This window comes from Raphanus sativus, unplaced genomic scaffold (assembly GCF_000801105.2).
Source record: "Raphanus sativus cultivar WK10039 unplaced genomic scaffold, ASM80110v3 Scaffold1231, whole genome shotgun sequence".
Lineage (NCBI taxonomy): Eukaryota > Viridiplantae > Streptophyta > Magnoliopsida > Brassicales > Brassicaceae > Raphanus > Raphanus sativus.
Window position 1 is genome coordinate 6,133 of NW_026616544.1, and position 17,795 is coordinate 23,927.

The 17,795-nt window shown below is 40.7% G+C and overlaps 4 protein-coding genes across 4 annotated transcripts; 1 reads left to right on the plus strand and 3 right to left on the minus strand.

Moving 5' to 3' along the window:
• Positions 1-476: 476 nt before the first annotated feature.
• LOC108838037 (DExH-box ATP-dependent RNA helicase DExH12-like) lies at positions 477-9,632 on the minus strand. Its single transcript, XM_056998496.1, has 6 exons — positions 9,483-9,632; positions 9,314-9,396; positions 6,229-9,193; positions 5,161-5,550; positions 846-4,083; positions 477-756 (listed from the first exon to the last, which is right to left on the minus strand). Exons 3-5 carry the CDS (start codon positions 9,181-9,183, stop codon positions 859-861), a joined length of 6,570 nt encoding a protein of 2,189 aa, XP_056854476.1. The 5' UTR covers positions 9,184-9,193; positions 9,314-9,396; positions 9,483-9,632; the 3' UTR covers positions 477-756; positions 846-858.
• Positions 9,633-11,402: 1,770 nt separating this feature from the next.
• Positions 11,403-14,789, minus strand: LOC130503922 (uncharacterized). Its single transcript, XM_056998497.1, has 17 exons — positions 14,602-14,789; positions 14,461-14,523; positions 14,162-14,316; positions 13,955-14,068; positions 13,805-13,870; positions 13,621-13,704; positions 13,429-13,515; positions 13,232-13,323; positions 13,076-13,136; positions 12,928-12,987; positions 12,792-12,852; positions 12,582-12,689; positions 12,368-12,486; positions 12,206-12,277; positions 12,034-12,119; positions 11,847-11,943; positions 11,403-11,769 (listed from the first exon to the last, which is right to left on the minus strand). Exons 1-17 carry the CDS (start codon positions 14,717-14,719, stop codon positions 11,638-11,640), a joined length of 1,575 nt encoding a protein of 524 aa, XP_056854477.1. The 5' UTR covers positions 14,720-14,789; the 3' UTR covers positions 11,403-11,637.
• A 166-nt stretch (positions 14,790-14,955) lies between these two features.
• LOC130503923 (uncharacterized) lies at positions 14,956-16,795 on the plus strand. Its single transcript, XM_056998498.1, has 7 exons — positions 14,956-15,216; positions 15,457-15,563; positions 15,664-15,705; positions 15,790-15,883; positions 16,158-16,254; positions 16,349-16,452; positions 16,546-16,795. Exons 1-7 carry the CDS (start codon positions 15,086-15,088, stop codon positions 16,667-16,669), a joined length of 699 nt encoding a protein of 232 aa, XP_056854478.1. The 5' UTR covers positions 14,956-15,085; the 3' UTR covers positions 16,670-16,795.
• On the minus strand, positions 16,737-17,775 carry LOC130503924 (ABC transporter G family member 26-like). The gene is made up of 3 exons (XM_056998499.1): positions 17,473-17,775; positions 17,293-17,400; positions 16,737-17,201 (listed from the first exon to the last, which is right to left on the minus strand). Exons 1-3 carry the CDS (start codon positions 17,746-17,748, stop codon positions 16,932-16,934), a joined length of 654 nt encoding a protein of 217 aa, XP_056854479.1. The 5' UTR covers positions 17,749-17,775; the 3' UTR covers positions 16,737-16,931.
• Between the last annotated feature and the right edge of the window lie 20 nt (positions 17,776-17,795).

A 17,795-nucleotide genomic window follows, 5' to 3' on the forward strand; every position in this document is an offset into this window, starting at 1 on the left:
AGCCCATAACGTATACTTTTGACAACTGCACGACACGCCGTTTGTAGATCGCTGAAACCGTAAGACATTTTCTTTATATTGTTCATAACAGCATGATGTTTACATACCAACGAATAATTTCTACAAAGCTTACAAGATCTCTCATAACATCTTTAACTCTATGCATGGATCCCTCTTGAACCAAAAGGCTTAAGATCCCTGTAAGAGAATTAAGAATGATGATCTGTTATTCAAATGGATGCATTATTAATCTGTTTAAACACAGAATGAATCTTTATATCTGTGCAGCACTCAGTGGCCATAGCAAATAGTGTAAGTTACTAAAATTATTTGATCTCAGATATAAAACTTTCACGATTTCATTCCTTTTGACTGTAAGTTACAAAATTGAAGATGCTCACTCTATAGTCCGAAACTTGTTCTTTTTGTCTTTTCTCTCTTTCCAAACTCGAACAGCAAAAGTGACATCGTAAAAGAAAGACAAAACACCCTAAAGAGTGTTGGATTTTTAAAGTGCTTAAGCAAAGAAAGATTCATATAAGAGTTGACTACTTCAGAGGCACAGCTCAGTGCTGCTTTCAATACGTCTCTACAACATCCTGGCCTCACGTCTCTACAAGTTTATGACCCGTCTACTGTTTCGGTCCAGACAACAAAAAAAAAAAGGAAGAGTACAGAACCACACATTTTGGTCTAAAACTCAAAGACGCCATATTACATAAAAGTGAGAATGCTCTTCTCCAGAATCCAGCACGCCTGCAAAGAAAAGAGAGCATGTCTCAATTTCTGACTTTCAAACTACCAAAAATCCAAGTTTCATCTGACAAATGCACTAAAACACTAACCTGAAACACAAGATCACTCTTCCATCAGATTTCCAGTGCCAGATTCTTTGACATCAACAGTGAACGCATACTCTTGGTCACAACCCAAGTAAGAGTCGCACATGAAGTACAGTGTGTAAGACTTCACTCCTGCTTCACTCGGTACTTGGAAATCCAGCTTCACCTTTGCTTTCTTCTGCAACGAGACTCTCTTGATGGCCACCAACTGGTTCGTCTTGGTGTCCCCCACAACCAGCCACCACCCTTCTTCTTTGGTCTTGGGATACCTAGGTGCATCTACGGCTCCAACTTCTGTCCTCCCCTCCATGTCTCTCTCAAGCATCACCTGCAATGTCACCTCTTTCCCTGGAGTCACATCTTCACTGCCCACAACCTCGTAAGTCAGATCAATGTTTGGGAAGCGGTTGCAGAATCTGGCAATGTCTAAAAGCTCAGTGTCCTTCATCTTGAGAAGCTCTTGGCGTTCTTCATCCTCCATCTCCACAAGATCAAACACGGTTTCAATGTTATTCTCCTGGCATCTTTTTGCTAATTCCTTTGTGAAGTGAGGGAGCTGCAAAAGCATGGAGTCACGCTCCCACATGCCTTGAGTCACCATCTGGCTTGCTTCCATTGCTAGCAGAGCAAGATTCAGCCAGCCATTGCTTGATATAACATCCACCATCGCCTGTAGAAGTCTTGTTGCTGATAGAAGGACCTCACCCTGATCCATTTCCAAGTTTGTGGTAATGCTTTGCCTCGAGAAATGAGCCTGTAGAAGAGCGTTTGCTTTCACATGAGGATCTGTGCAGTTTGGGTTTTCAAACGAGAACCTCTGGTGATTGATGAGCCTTCTAACTCTTTCCTCTTCGCCAGGCCTTATTGGGATCATGTCATACTCTGAAGCTGATGTTAAGATTTCCAGAAGTCCCTTCATCTTGGTTTTAGAAGACAGAAGAGAACTGAAGCGCTCTATGGTGGTGTAACTGATGTAATAGTAAGATGAAATCATACCAAGGTTGAGAGCAGAGAGGTCCATCTCATCCTCTATCTCAATGCACTTACTGGCTTCAAGATCAGACAAGGTGTTCTCAACCAGCTCTGATAGGTGATCAGACAAATGTCTGTGGCTCACTCCTTGAAGATTGTAGTAGTTAGGATTCTGGGGAAGCCTCCTGTACATCAAAGTCCATGTAAGATAATCCACTGCATCTTGCTTGTTCTCTATAACCCCAGCAACAACTTCTGCGTTGAAATTATTATGCAAGAAATGCTGGAGATGACTTTCCACAGGGAAGGCTTCATAGAGGAACTTCTTGTAATACTCTTTACGAGGAGCATGACAGAATATCACACACTTTCCAGCATTGTCGAGTAGAGGTCGGCTAGCACGCCCCATCATCTGAAGCAAATCAGAGACCGCATAATCTGAGTGTGAATTCTCCCTTCCATCGTAGTACTGCGTTCCCATTACCACCACAAGATGTGCAGTTAATGGAGTGCCCCAACACAATGAACTGCTCACCACACAAATCTGAATCCGTCCAGCTTCAAAGAGCTGTGTCACGATCTCCTGATCCTGACTGCATAAACCCTCGTGCAAGTACCCAATACCATGGCGCAGTGTCTCCTTCAATGTTTCCTCTCGGAGTTCCTTAACAAAATCCTCAAGTTCTTCTAGTTTCCCTAACAGGAAATCAGGGCTCAGTGGGTTGTCAATGTGAGAGTAAGCCATCAGATCCACAGCAGTCGAGCGGACATGTGAACGGGTTGGAACAAAAACTATAGCCGGCTTCTTGTTTTTGGCATGCTGGACTATGGCGGTGTAGGTTGGCTTGGTCATTGCCTGCATCCTGGCTTCAAAACTGGATATATCCACTCCTTGAATGTGGATCTCCAGTGGAACAGGACGGACTCCAGGAGGGAAATTGAATAGGCCGTGAGAACTGGCCCCAATCCACTCCCCAAGATCTTTTGCATTTGCAAGGGAAGTGGAAAACGCAACAATCCTGATCTTATTATCACCCTGACTAGAAATATATCTCATTCTAGAGACTATCACCTCCAAGACTGTACCACCTTGACCTTCACCAATTAGATGAAGCTCGTCCACAATGAAAAGACTAACATGTTGTACGTATTTCCTCTGTTTCCACCTGCGAGACAGAGCATCCCATTTCTCAGGAGTACTTATGACTATCTGACTCTTCTCCAGCAGCTTAAGATCCAACGCTGTCTCCCCGGTCAGCATAACAACCCGTAAACCAAGACCCTTGCCAAACTTCCTCTCCCAGATGCGAAACTGCTCCTTAGCAATAGCCTCTAAGGGTGCAATATAGACAACACGCATTGGAGCATGAGCATCAGGTCCGCTTTGCCTTTTAGTATCATCTTCCTGCCTTAGGAGTACTTCTTGATGATTCTTCAATATAGCAAACTCAGCACATATAGTCTTCCCACTTCCAGTTGGAGCAGCAACCAACACATTATCATTAGTGTTATACAAAACATTAAAGACCTGAGTCTGCACCGGATTGAAATGCTTAAAGTCCTGATAGAGTCTCTCGTAACTCGGATTCCTAAGCGCTGTGACAGGGAGGGGCTGCAAGTCCAGTAGCTCTGTAGGTGGTGGGTACTTTTCTGGAAGTATAAGGTGTCTAAAGGATACAGGCAACACAGTCTGCGAGCCAAGCCACTTGTCTGAAATCACTCGGACAAAATACTGAGGTGGCAGCGGTTCAAAGATTGGGACAGTGAAGTTTACAGTGTGATCCTCACTGATATACTGCTTCTTCAATAGAAAGTACTCATGATGAAGGATCTTCTCACAATCATTGTCTTCCACAATGATCCAAAATGGCTCCACATATTTATGAACTTTTTCGTCCCACTGGAAGTCTGGTGTAATTGTGAGCTCCACCCGCAGAACAGTTCGAGTAATAGGCTGAACTTGTGCTGCAAGAACCAATTTTGGGAACTGGTGGATGAACTTGTGAAGCGGTCTGCCCATCTTAGGACTACGAATAAGCTCTCCTAGCTCCTGTGACGACAGATCATAGTACCTCTCCCACACCAAATCCTTCTTCTCCAACTTCATCAAAATCTCATTAGGAATTCCATGAAATTGACGAAGAGGTGTCTGGACACTCCACATCCTCTTCCCAACCATTTTAGACAAGTTCAGAGCTTTCTCAGCCAGTTGAGCCCATCCACGCTTCAATACAATTTCATAGAGAGCGCGTACAAGACGTCCAGCACTCTGAAAATGATAAAAAAAATGAGACATGAGAACCAGAGAACAGATACAGCATTTTAATAATGCAACTAGGTGAGATGAGAGAAGAAAGCAGAGAGAACAAGGAACAGACCAGAGAACAGATAAAGCAATTTAGTAAGGTAACAAGGATAGATGAGAGACGAAAGCAGAGAGAACAAGAAACAAACCACATAACAGATACAGAAATTTAATAATGTGACTAGGAGAGATGAGAGAAGAAAGCACAGAGAACAAGGAACACACCAGGTACGAGATACAGCAATATAATAATGTAACTAGGAAAGATGAAAGCAGAGAGAACAAGGAACAAAGCAGAGATCAGCAATTTAATTAACTAAGAGATGAGAAACGAAAGCACAAAACAGATACTGCAATTTAATAAACTAGGAGAGATGAGATAAGAAAGCAGAGAGAGAACAAGGAACAAACCAGAGAACAGATGCAGCAATTTAATAATGTAGCTAAGAGAGATGAGAGAAAAAAGCACTAAAGCAGAGAGAGCAAAGAACAAACCAGATAACAGATTCAGCAATTTAATCAACTAACTAAGAGATGAGAAACGAAAGAAGAGAGAACAGATACTGCAATTAAATAATCTAACTAGAAGAGATGCGATAAGAAAGCAGAGAGAACAAGGAACACACCAGCGACGATATACAGTAATATAATAATGTAACTAGAAGAGATGAGAAAAGAAAGCAGAGAGAACAAGGAACAAGGAACAAACCGAGAACAGATTCAGCAATTTAATAAAGTATCTTAGGGAGATGAGAGAAGAAAGCAGAGAGAACAATGAACAAACCAGAGAACAGGTTCAGCAATTTAATAAAGTAACTAGGAGAGATGAGAGACGAAAGCAGAGAGAACAGATACTGCAACTCAATAACGTAACTAGGAGAGCTGAAATAAGAAAGCAGAAAGAACAAACCAGAGAACAGACGCAATTTAATAATGTAACTAAAAATGACAGACAGAAGCAGAGAGACAAGGAACACACCAGAGAACAGATGCAGCAATTTAATAATGTAGAGATGAGAGAATAAAGCAGAGAGAACAAACCTGAGTAATGTAAACCATGTCTGATGTCAAAGAAAGACCCTCGAGCTTTAGCTGTGAAATGTATGCCTGTAGCAAAACATTAATCTTTGCACTGGGCTCCTCCAGAGTTTCCTTGATAGGAATTGGGACACGATCCAGAAGTTTGGCCAGTTCCATCTTCTCATCTTGCCGAACAGTCACATACTTGAACTCCTCACTCAATGAGAACAGACGATAGAGATCTATATCACCCATCGTTGGCTTCAAATGCTCATTGTACGTAGCTATGGTCCCATGACTTATATAGTAGTAGCTAGCAATCCTTCCCAAATCAGTAACTTGGAAATATCCACTTTTCCTGTCATACTTAACCAAGTTGTTTTTGTCCAAGATAGTAGCAGCTGAGTGTATCTGCAAAAACAATGGTTCAAGTAAACCTTAGACCCAGATAGCCATAAATGATATTTTTTAAACCAGCAATGACATATTAAATCTGTGATCAACTTGAAAGAAACAAGGCATCCAACAGTTCATCATGGGATGCTTGTAAGTTGTAACATACAAAGAGAAAGCTACTGATACTAGGAACAACAGTTACGGGAAAAGATAGCAAACAAATGGCGTTATATCATCAGATACACTTCTTACTCAAAATTCTCACAGACTCAGAGAAATCTACAATACCAATTTCACAATCAATGTGATAAGCACAAGTGATCCAAACAGTTCATCAAGGCCATATAGTGGACAGAGGCAAAACTGTCAATGATAAACTCAAGAGTTCATCAAGACTATTAAACATATGAAAAGCAATTTCAGGGAAATGACATCACATCATCAGATGCTAACTTCTTATTCAAATTCTCAGAGACATGAAGTGAACACTAAATTTGTAATCAACTTGAAGGATAAAAAGCAACCAAATTACGATATTAAATAATTTTACCATATTAAAAAGTGGGAAAGCTTAAGTTAAGGCATTACGATAGCAAATAATTTTCTAACATTAGATAGCTTAAGTCTAAGGCATTACGATAGCAAACAAATTTTAAACAGTAGATAGCGACAGGTTAAAGCAGATGTACGTACCAGGTCAGCTCTTCTTTCCTCCAAGACTACGTCTTTTACAAGGGCATCAGGCGCTAAACCATACAGCGTAGGATTACGAACCATACGGATATAGAGATACGTATACCCAAGCCAGTGGCAAGCCTCTTTGGCATTCTGAACAGTTCCAAGAACAATTTCAGCATTAAGCTGATCAGCAAGTTTGGAAATGAACTGGCTCTCAATAGGTAGTTGCTCATTCATCAAAGACAGATAATACTGCAGCTCGCTGTAGCCAGTGATAATTATACCCTCCCCAAATTGATCATACTGAGGTCTTCCAGCACGCCCAAGCATCTGCATAACATCCAGGGGACTGAGTTCCATCCACGCCCCTTTCTCAGGATTATAGACCTGTGTTCCTTTGATTATGACGGTATGAGCAGGAAGATTCACACCCCATGCAAGAGTTGCTGTGGAAACCAAGACTTGCACATGCCCTTCCCCAAAAAGAGCCTCGACTATCTCACGATCACCCCTTGTCAGCCCAGCATGATGAATAGCAAAACCGTAAGGCAGAAGTTTTCTCAGATCACCATTCTTGATAAGTTCAATCTGACTCTGAAGAACTTCACGGCTTGCACTGTCTTCTTTCAAGAACCTGCTGAGTGTATCGTTCGCCAATGCAGTGTCCACTATTGCCTGTGCTGTTTTTGCTGTTTCCTTCCTCGAATGAACAAAAATAAGAACCTGGTGCTTTCCAGCACCGGCCAATACTTTCTGATAGCAAAGATCATTCATCAGCTGGAACCTCTGCAACGGTTTTTTCACACTGATTCCAATATATTGCTGACCAAGAGGCACTGGTCTGTAGCTGCTGTCGAATTTAAACAACCCTTTCTTAAGATCAACCCGCAGAAATAAAGCCACATCTTCGTAATTTGGCAGTGTAGCTGACAACCCCACCAAGCGAATGTTCTCCTTTGTGGTTTCAATCTGCCTAAGAGTCCTAGCAACAATGCTTTCTAGCACAGGCCCTCGATTATCATGAAGAAGATGGATCTCATCGATTATAAGAAGTCTCACAAGCTGGGTGTAAGTGCGATCACCAGATTTCCTTGTGATAATATCCCACTTCTCGGGTGTAGTGACAATGATCTGGGTCTCCTCAATTTCCTTCCCACTAAGCGACTGATCCCCACTGAGTTCCCTCACAATCACTCCATAATCCTTCAGACGATTCGACAGGTTACTGACAACCTCAGCAACAAGGGCTTTCATGGGTGCAACATACACAATTTTGTAATTTCCATGACTAAATGTTCCATCTTCGTTCCTACTGAACTCAATTTGCTGCAGTATGGTGAGCATGGCAACGTTGGTTTTCCCTGCACCAGTTGGAGCACAAAGAAGTATGTTATCAGCCTTGAATAGAGCAGTCTCATACACTCTGCTCTGAACCCTGTTCAACTGTTGCATTCCCCTAAAAGCCGGCTGAGCCCAATCTGGCATCTCGGAGATCTTCACAAGCTTCTCACTGGTACCCACCTTTTTAGAAACCGCTGGCACATGAACTTCATCATATCCCTTGCCATGAGTTCTGTAGGAGCCAGGTGGAAGGTCACACTTCTTATTCGCCATCAGAAGACCACCTTGGTCAAAAGCCAAGCTCTCGAGGTCCAGCATCTGACGCTGACCCTTCAACCAACCACTCTCTAAATCTCTATCAACATCTCTCCTGCCTCGAGCTCCATCTCCAACAGTTTCATCCTTCAAACGCCGGGCTTCTTCATTAATACTTTTCTGTAGGTTCTCCTCCCTCTCTTTCGCTGTTGCTCTAGTTGCATGCAACTGCTCCACAATTGCTGCCAATTCCAGACCCAACCCTCTCATCTCCCCTTCAATTCTATTCCTTTCTTCCTGGTCTTCTGCCCTAGCCAAACGGGTGCACCACACAATCTTAAAGCGGTTCCGCAGCAGAAACTTAACGAGGCTGAACTTGTCATACTGAAGATGCCTAAGCAGCTTGTTCTCAACATCCCTATCATCCCCTTCAGCGAGTACCTTAAGCAGCTCTTCAGCTAGTACTTGGCACTGTTGCGGATCAATCTGCTGTTCATAAGCCTGAGATACCTTCCTCTGGAGCCAGTAAGCATCAATATCCTGAACGTTCAGACTGGTGCCTTCATTCGCATCTCCTGCATCCTCTTCGTTTATCCCTGCATCCACTTGCATCCCTTCAGTTTTCTGAGGTTCTTCATCCTCTTCATCGTCTTCCTCATGTACCATATCAGGATCACTCTCCTCGTCATCTCCTTCATTCTCCTCAAACTCAACAGCCACACCGAGATCATCATCAAGCCCCTCATCCTCATTTGCTTTACCACCACCAAAATCACCACCTTCTTGAAAATCCGTGATCAACTTCCCAATGGAAACAAGCTGATCAAAAACCTGATGAATCTGATCAGGCGCAGGGTTGAGCAGCTTCTGAATCTCCGCCTTCTTTTCAGTGTTCTTCACAGCATCATTCTTGAGAACAGCCAAGACCTCATCTGCAGCACCACTAACAATATTCAGAGGCAACCCACCCAGCTGCTGCTGAATCAGACTAAGCATAGCCTCATAAGCAGCCCTCGTCTCCTTAGTCTTGGGCTGATAAACCACATCGTCAGTATCCGTGAGCACGCTCTCTTCCCTGAGCCGACGCCTCTTGCTCTGCCGAGCAGAGACAGTATCATCCCCAACATCCCGCTCCTTCTTTTTCTTCTTCTTCGACTTCTCAAGCTTATCTTCCAGCTCCTGAGGTCTTCCTTTTGCAACTCTATCTCCAAAGGACTTAGGATCAATCTTCCCCCACAGAGTCTCAGGTTCTCCGGTCGGCTCGTGTGTATCCCGAGGACGATTCTCACTGGTTAGCACCAAGCTAGAGTTGGCTCTGTACTCGTACTGTTTGAATCTGGCATGAGCTTCTGCCCCGCCTCCCAAGTTCGCCATCACTGAAACCCTTCAATTAAAAATTAAACAGATAAACAATGTTAAAACCACAAATCGAATCTAATCGAACGACGAGATTTAAACCTAATAACCGCCACGAAACGGAGCAGAGAGAGAGAATGTAACTTACGGAAACAACTCGAATCTTCTCTGCAGAGAGTGAAGCTTCGTGTAGATTAGGGTTTCTTCGTTCTCCGGCTGCGAATCCTTTACCTAATTGTCGAATTAACCGAAATCAAACTTTGAAAACGCCGCGAAACGAAGCAGAGAGAGAGAGAGAGAGAGAGAAGGAAACTTACGGTGAAGAGCTACGAAATCTCTTCTGAGCTCGAATCTTCTCTGCAGTGAGTGAATCTTGCAGAAGAAAAGCTTCGTGTAGATTAGGGCTTTACTTCGTTCTCGGCTCTGATAGGGACTTTAGGCTGCGACAGATTATAGGTCGGTTTGCCTATAAAATCGGAACAAATTTAAAAATTGGAATTCTGAACCAAACCGATTCGGTTATTATCCATCCGAACCAGATCGGCTTTCATCAATTCGAACACCGATTGGTTTATTATCCAATTTCCGAAATTAAAACAAAGGTATTCGAAGTGCACAAAAGAAAATAAAAAAAGATATTCGACACTATATAATACAAACTTTACAACTTTTTTTTTCTATAATAAATATTCAAGTGCCTCCAGCTGACCTTACTAGTTTTATAATTCATGAAATTTGCTATTTTGAATATAATCAAATTTCAATTAATCAAACTCCAAACCTTACAAAGCCAATTCTTATTGTCTCCTCTCTACATACATCTTCGAAGAAGAACAAAGCTAAATTCAATTTTTCTTAGTATTTTCCGAATATCATTTCTTCGTCTTCTAATTGATTTTATTGATTGTTTAAAAATGATAGTAAACCTTATAGTGAAACCGTTGTTTACTTGATTTAATTAATTGTTTTCAAAACTATTTCTGATAAGGATATCGTTTTAACAATTTAAGTTGTTTTATTGACCAAAAAAAATTATCTTATTGAAATGGACTTATACATGTGATCACTTGACTGACTCGGCTTCTTTGTTTTTGTCTTATTAACAAATGGATTCATCATCACCTTCAAATCAAGATAATTGATCACCTAGAAGCAAATGAATCATTTCATTCAAATTTGTTTTTTTTTAACAAACAATCATTTGAGTTTGATTCAAGTGTTTCCTCTAAAACATTGAAGTGTATGGAGTTTGACTATTCTTTTTCTTATTGCTAGGGAAATTGACAAATCAATTCAACTATGATCATAAATGTCTTACCTTTTTAACTAAATATAATTAATAACAATATTTACAATTATGTTTTAGAATAGAGAAGACAATCTATTTCTGATCTATTTCTGTACGAGAACTATGATATAACATAAGATGTTTCTAGAACTATGATGAGACAATTTGTCAAATGGTGAAAACAATTAAGCTGAAATTTGACAAATATTGGAAAGTCTACAGTGACATACTTGCTATTGCTGCAGTGTTGGATCCAAGGTGGAAGCTCGTGGTCTTGGAATATTGTTATGACATCTTAAATCCGTCAACAAATAAGTATAAAATTGATCACATCCGGACGAAGATAGAAAATTGTATGGAGTAAGAAGGATCCTAAGAATACTACTACAAGCACTTCAGAAACTACACTGATGAACAATATACCAGCTGGATATGGCATAAGTAATTAGTCAATAAACATTGGTTTTAGTACTTGATGTGTTCTTACTGTTTTTTATGTTTTTAATACAAAGGTTTTATGCATTATTTTCTCAAAATGCTGGAATATGAAAATCAGCTTTAAATGTGTACTTGACTGAACCGATCTTAGATATAACTGTTTTTCAGAATCTAGATGTCTTGAAGTATTGGAGAAACAAATGCAACCCGATCTAAAGAGATGTTTCATATGGCTTATGATGTTTTTCCAATTCCCATTATAATTGTGTCTTCTAAGTCGTCATTCAGTGCTGGAAACCATGTTCTTAGCAAGTAGAGGAGCCTACTTCATTACCTGATAGTAAATTGTACAAGAGAATATTATGAATGACATTTCATTTCAATGTAGTTTTGTTCCTTTGGCATGATTGATTTTATGGACTTTATATCTAGGCCGACTAAACTATTAACAGTGGGCTTATTCTGAGCCCATAACGTATCCTTTTGACAACTGCACGACACACCGTTTGTAGATCGCTGAAACGGTAAGACATTTTCTTTATACTGTTTATAACAGCATGATGTTTACATACCAACAGATAATTTCTACAAAGCTTACAAGATCTCTCATAACATCTCTAACTCTATGCATGGATCCCTTTTGAACCAAAAGGTCTTTCCATACCTTCCTCGATCTCATCAGAGACACAAATGGAACCCTAACTCTCTCTGTCATCAAGATGATCTCGAGACGCTTGACTTTTACATCATAAGGCTCGAACCAGACGAGCTGCAAACGCTCCATCCAAGGAGTGTTTCACTGGGTTGGATAAAAAGAAGCCTTGCGACGTTACAAAACTTGATGGTACTAATCTGTCCACTGGATCTACAGAGAACTCCTGTGGAATCAGAGAGACAACTTGTTAGTAATATCGACATCTTAAACTAGAGGAAACAGATCTAGAAAGATTCTTACAGGATGTCTTAGGAGAAACGCTTCGACTCTTCCTTGATTTTCTTCAGGGTCTATCGAGCAAGTACTGTATATCAAGAACCCACCAGGCTTCACCAGTCTTTGACACAGAGAAGAGTATTAGTTAGGTTCCGTATTAGTTTTTCTCGAGTGACCAATTGAAGTCTATGTACAGGGTGTGTGTGCATACTTGGAGGCAGAATCAAGAAGCCCATCCTGTAGATTCGTAAGCTCTTCCATGTCCTCTAGTTTACGGTTCCAACGCAAATCCGCTCTCTACAAACACAGAGAGAGAGGGAACATGTTAAGCTAATTAAACTAATGAGAAAGCAGTTTGATTAGAATTGCTCATGTTATATAACCTTGGAGAGGACACCGAGTCCAGAACACGGGGCATCAAGCAACACTTTATCATATTGTACCTCTTTTGTTTCCTAAAAAACACATTTGAGTTGGAAGCAAGCAATGTGAGGAGTAGCTTACACACTTGTAAAAGCTCACTTACTCAAACAGTATCAACTCACAGCGAAGACACGGAGATCTGAATGGATAGTTGTGATAAGTCCAGCGACTTGGTGTGATTTTGCTGTCTCCCCAAGAATTCTTAGCCGCCCTTCATTCACATCCATAGCATATATCATACCTGTAATCAACGTGAGTTTGCAAGTTTGAGGATGAGAATAGAATCAAAGTAACAAAACAGATGAATATTAGAACAGTGAGCCTTTGTAAGATTACCTTGGCGTTTCAAGCAAGAGGCCATGAAAAGGGTCTTCCCTCCAGGAGCAGCACATGCGTCCAGTATCCTATCTCCTGGCTGAGGTTTCACCACTGAGACTACTAGTCCTGCAGATATCGTAAGATGGTTTACAACACGGATATTTACGAAGAGGAGACAGTGTCTTCTCACAGGAGCAAGTCCAAATAATTGTGAAAGTAAAAACTAACCTGCACTCTCATCCTGAACAGAACATATGCCTTCTTTGAGTAAGCCAGCTTGCACAACGATCTGTAAAAGAAAATGTCAATAATCAACTTCCAATTGAAACTTATAGAACGCTATTTACGGTGACATTAAAAACACCTGCAATCCTGTTTTGATGCGGACAAACTCCTCCAAGTGTAAGGACAGTTCGTGTGGAACCTGCAGCAAAGGAAAAGAATAAATGAAAATAAGAAAATAGACAATCATGTCCCTGTTTTACGCACTGACACAAATACTAAACGAATACCTTTAAAGAGTTTAGACGCTCCACAAGGTCTGATCTTGTAATGCCCCTTCCCGTATTGGCCCTGATATCATCAGAAAGACAATTATATGAGTGACAGTTGATATAACCTTTCTTTCCTTACTGTGAAAGAAAAATAAAAATTCTTGGAGATAAAACCTTAAGCTGAATCCAGGATCAGTGTTGTTCCATGTCATGAGCTTAGTGGCTTCATCCAACCCTAGATACTTTACCCATCGCCTAACCATCCACTGGTAAAAGGAAAGGAATTTTAAAATAAAAGGAGGCCTCATTGCATCATATTAAAAAAACGAAAGAAAAGATGAGGTTATAGGCAGCTGTAGGAACACACTTACAACGGGGTGGGAATGAAGTGTAGCAAGTGCACGCGCTTGTGCACGATCATCCCCTTCCACTTTGGGTAATGGAAGGGCATCTTTTTCCTGCAGACACCTACGTCAGGACTCATTATATTATAAGCTTTTTCTTTTTGTATTATAAGCTCTCGAGCCGAGCGAAAGAGAAAAAGTTAAAGAAAAGAGAAACACCTTAAGAGTGACAAGCTTACGAAGAATCCCATTGACAAGATCTCCAGCACCAGGTCTTAGTGCAATCTTCGCAAGCCTTACGTTCTGTAAAAATGAGACGAGGAAAACAACAAATGACACTATCAGATGAAAAGCCTACAACTCACTAAGCATAAATGAAGTTTGGAACTTTGGTGTATTATACCTCATCTACAACAGCGTATGCTGGCATATCAAGCTTAATGATCTCATAGAAACCAATGCGGAGAATCTACAACAGAGAGAGAGAGAGAGAACAAGGTTATAGAAACCTCAAGGCAGACTTTTAACAAATATAATTCACACTTATTATTACCTGCAAGAGAAGAGGTTCCATATTACGAAATGTCCTTTCGTTGTGGCAAAGGGAACCAATGAGGTGATCAAGGTACCTCCTCCACCTTATTGTTCCTCCAACAACATCAGTAACCTAAAAGTGTGTGTTTTTTTTTGCAGATAACTAAAAGCTTTTAGTAAAAAACCACAGTTTTTAAATACTGAATGGTGGGTGAAACACACAAACCAGTCTAAGATCCCGGTCATCCAAATCGCGTGTCCGAAAACCGATTGTTCTCTCGACATAACTCATCTCATTACTCCCAGAGCCTTTGCCTTTCTCATTCAAAAGATCAGCAAACGCACCACCGAACTCGATTCTCATCAGTCTCACCGCAGATACTGTTATAAGTTTGCACAAAACAGAGACTTTATTTATTTTTAATAAGATAATAATGCACAAAGACTCTCCATAAACGTGACAAGTCTAATTCAACCAGTGTTTTAAGAACTAAAAGGAAAGGATTAGTCTTTGTCTTTTATTACCAGCTCTATGTGGAGAAACCTCCAAATTCAGATTCTGTGGTTTCCGCACTGGAGTTACCGGACCTGCATAATTAAAGAGATTTTTTGGAGTAAAGCATAGAGATTTGAAGACGGAACACAGTGTAGGAACAATGTTTTTACCTCTCTGACGACGCGTAAATGGTTTGCGAGTCTTTTGGGTTCGCTTGAACGAGTCTGGAGAAGAAGCTTTCTGCGTTTCGGCAGAGAGATAGACGCGAAACGAGAGCAGTTGCGCCATGGATGGATTCTCTCTCTCTCTCTATCTCTCTCTTAACTGGTTTTTACATATGTGAGAGCTTAAGCCAAAACCTGCAGTTTTGAACATTATCGTATTTTCAGAACGAAACCTTCTCTACCAGAAAGAGGATTTAATTTTACACTCCATTTAAGACCAGGGCAAAACGGTCATTTGTGTAACAGTGTTCTAAATGACTGATTCGGGTGGTTTGGTTCCGGGTCGGTTAATGTCGAGTCGGTTCGGGTTTCAATATACACCTCTCTAAAAATCGATTAATCGAAAACTTTTGACTCTCTTCTCTCTCTCGATCAATCGATTTTGGTTGATTCGTCTCCTTGATTTGGGAATTAGGGTTATTATCCGAAGATGACGACTGCAGCAAGGCCAACGTGGGCACCGGCCAAGGGAGGTAACGAGCAGGGTGGTGCTCGTATCTTCGGCGCCTCTCAGAAGTATTCGTCTCGTGATGTCGCCGCTCATACAACTCTAAAGCCTAGGTGAGAGCTTCGTCAAAAAACTTGTTCTTTTTCCTTCAATTCAATACGATTACATCTGAATCATAATCGAATTCATCTTTGATTGATGAGATTCTAGGGTTTATTTATTTCAATATAGTAGTATCTGTGGAAGATTTGATCTTTTAGGGTTTAGTTCTGCTTTTGAGATTTGATTGTTTATGAGATGTATGTATCGTAACGCGTCTTGTTTTTTCTTGTTTTTTTTTTGGGTTGGGGCAGGAGGGAAGGGCAACACACTCAAGAGGAAGTGCAGAAGAAGAACCTTCGTGACGAGCTTGAAGAGCGTGAGAGGAGACACTTAGCTTCCAAAGACAAATCCTACACTGGTAAATTTGAAGCCTTTTTCGATATGATTTTTTTTTGTAAAGCTTCTTCCTTTGTTTCTTTCAGTAACGAGGTATTGTTTCTTTTTTTTTTTGTCATTAGATGATAGAGACCGCAGGAGAGGGAATCAGCTATTACTGGAAGGTTAGTGAAAATCACTTTTTTAAAAAAAAATTGATTATATGTAGTTTGATCATATGTTTTCTAACTTTGATATCCTGCTTTTAGGCTCTAAAAGGGACCCTGAAGATCGGATTGTTCCTCGCAGTGTAGATGCTGATGATTCTGATGTTGATATCAAAAGTGACGATGAGGATGATAGGTAACTATTCTTTCATTTCTTGTCTTCCTATTCCAGTTCTTTTTTGTTTGTGTGCGCTTTTTAGATTTGGCTAAAGACTCTTTGCTAGGGATGTACTCAATGCTTTTCATCTGAGCCATGGTTTTGGGAATATGCAGTTGTTGATTCTGTGCTAAACTTTAGGGAAAATGTTTTAACTCCTTGTTATCTTTTTCGAGAGTTTTTGATGAATTATGTCAACTGAAAGAGTCATAATTTCCTTCAAGTTATCTTACGATATGTTTGTCTTTGTTAGTGATGACGAAAGTGACGATGATGAGGATGACACTGAAGCTCTTATGGCTGAACTCGACCAAATAAAGAAAGAAAGAATTGAGGAGAGGCTCAGGAAGGTATGTCTTCTTTTCTGTGAGATGATTTTGCTCCGATCAAACACATTAACATAACGGAAGTTTTGTCTTAATATGTGTTATTTACCTTTTTCAGGAAAAACAGCAGCAGATGGAAGAGCTAAACGCCAAAGAAGAGGAGCTTCTCAAAGGAAACCCACTGCTTAACACCACTCCCACTTCGTTTAGTGTCAAAAGAAGGTTAGCATCTTTTGAAGTCTTGTGTCTTCATGAATCTTGGGATTATATTAATTCTTGGAGGCAGATACTAAAAACTAAATTTCTTCATTTCAGGTGGGATGATGATGTGGTGTTCAAGAATCAGGCACGTGGAGAAATGAAAGCACCAAAGCGCTTCATCAATGATACAATCAGGAATGACTTCCACAGAAAGTTCCTACACAGATACATGAAGTGATTTGAACAAGAGTGTTATTTGTTGCTAAGCCTCTTTATTCTGTCTGGGTTTATGTTGTCTCTTGTACTAATACTGAACCCAACTTCTTATTGTTTAATATAAAAAAGCTTATGCGTTTGAATTTAATGCTATTTCTCAGATTTCTACTAGATTCTTATCTATCACTGACACCATTGGCACAAAACTGGAAATAGCCTGATAGAGTCGTTTCTGATCTCTGTTACATATATTTTTGGTCTCTGCAGTTCTCACTTGTTCCTTTTCAAAGATGACAAATGCTTATTTTCTTGCGAAGGCAGAAGTATGTGCAAAGACGGTAGCCAAATGCCATGCCAAGCAGAACCCACAGTTCTTCTAGACCACCATTCAAGTTAACTGTGTCGAAGGATGATGAGCTCTGCAGTGTCCTGCAGCCGCCTTTGCTCGCACAATCGAAAACTTGGTCCCCTGTGTACTGAACTTTCAAAAGCAGTCTGAAGCCGTAGTGCATGAAGGACAAGTACTTCAGCCACTGCATGAACTTGGGTATGTGCTGCAAGGTGCATCAAGTAGTTAGATTTTCAAAAACAGCATGTAGCTATGATTCACTACAAAGAGCAATCCATCCAAGTTATGATTTGCACCTGAACATAGTAACCTCCTGTTAGAAGAAACATCATTAGTACCAAAGAGGCGATCATACCAGCCCTCTTAATGCTCAACACCGAAGCTCCTAAGAACTCTCCTGCACCCTGCAGTTACATTGGAATGAACATATGTTTCAGTCTCAGAAACTGAGTGGTCTCAAGCTTTGTTATGCTTACTTGGCTAGTTATGGCTATAAGTAGTATTGTCAACACGGTGAAAAGGAAGCAGGGGACTGTCCTACTGAACCCAGCCATGAAGTAGACAATGATCATGAAGAATGTAGGGTACAAAACGTGTGCCACCATATCACATAGTGTACTGCATACGTAGTACACGCTTAGCCTGTACATGTCTGCTTTTCTTTCTTTCACCAGGTATATCTTCTCGAAGGGGAACACATAAACTGCTCCAAAGAGCGATGAAGATGTCCAGAAGATGCAGATATAGAACATCAAACCAACCTGCAGTACAAGCTTATTAGATAATCAGGAGGCCTATA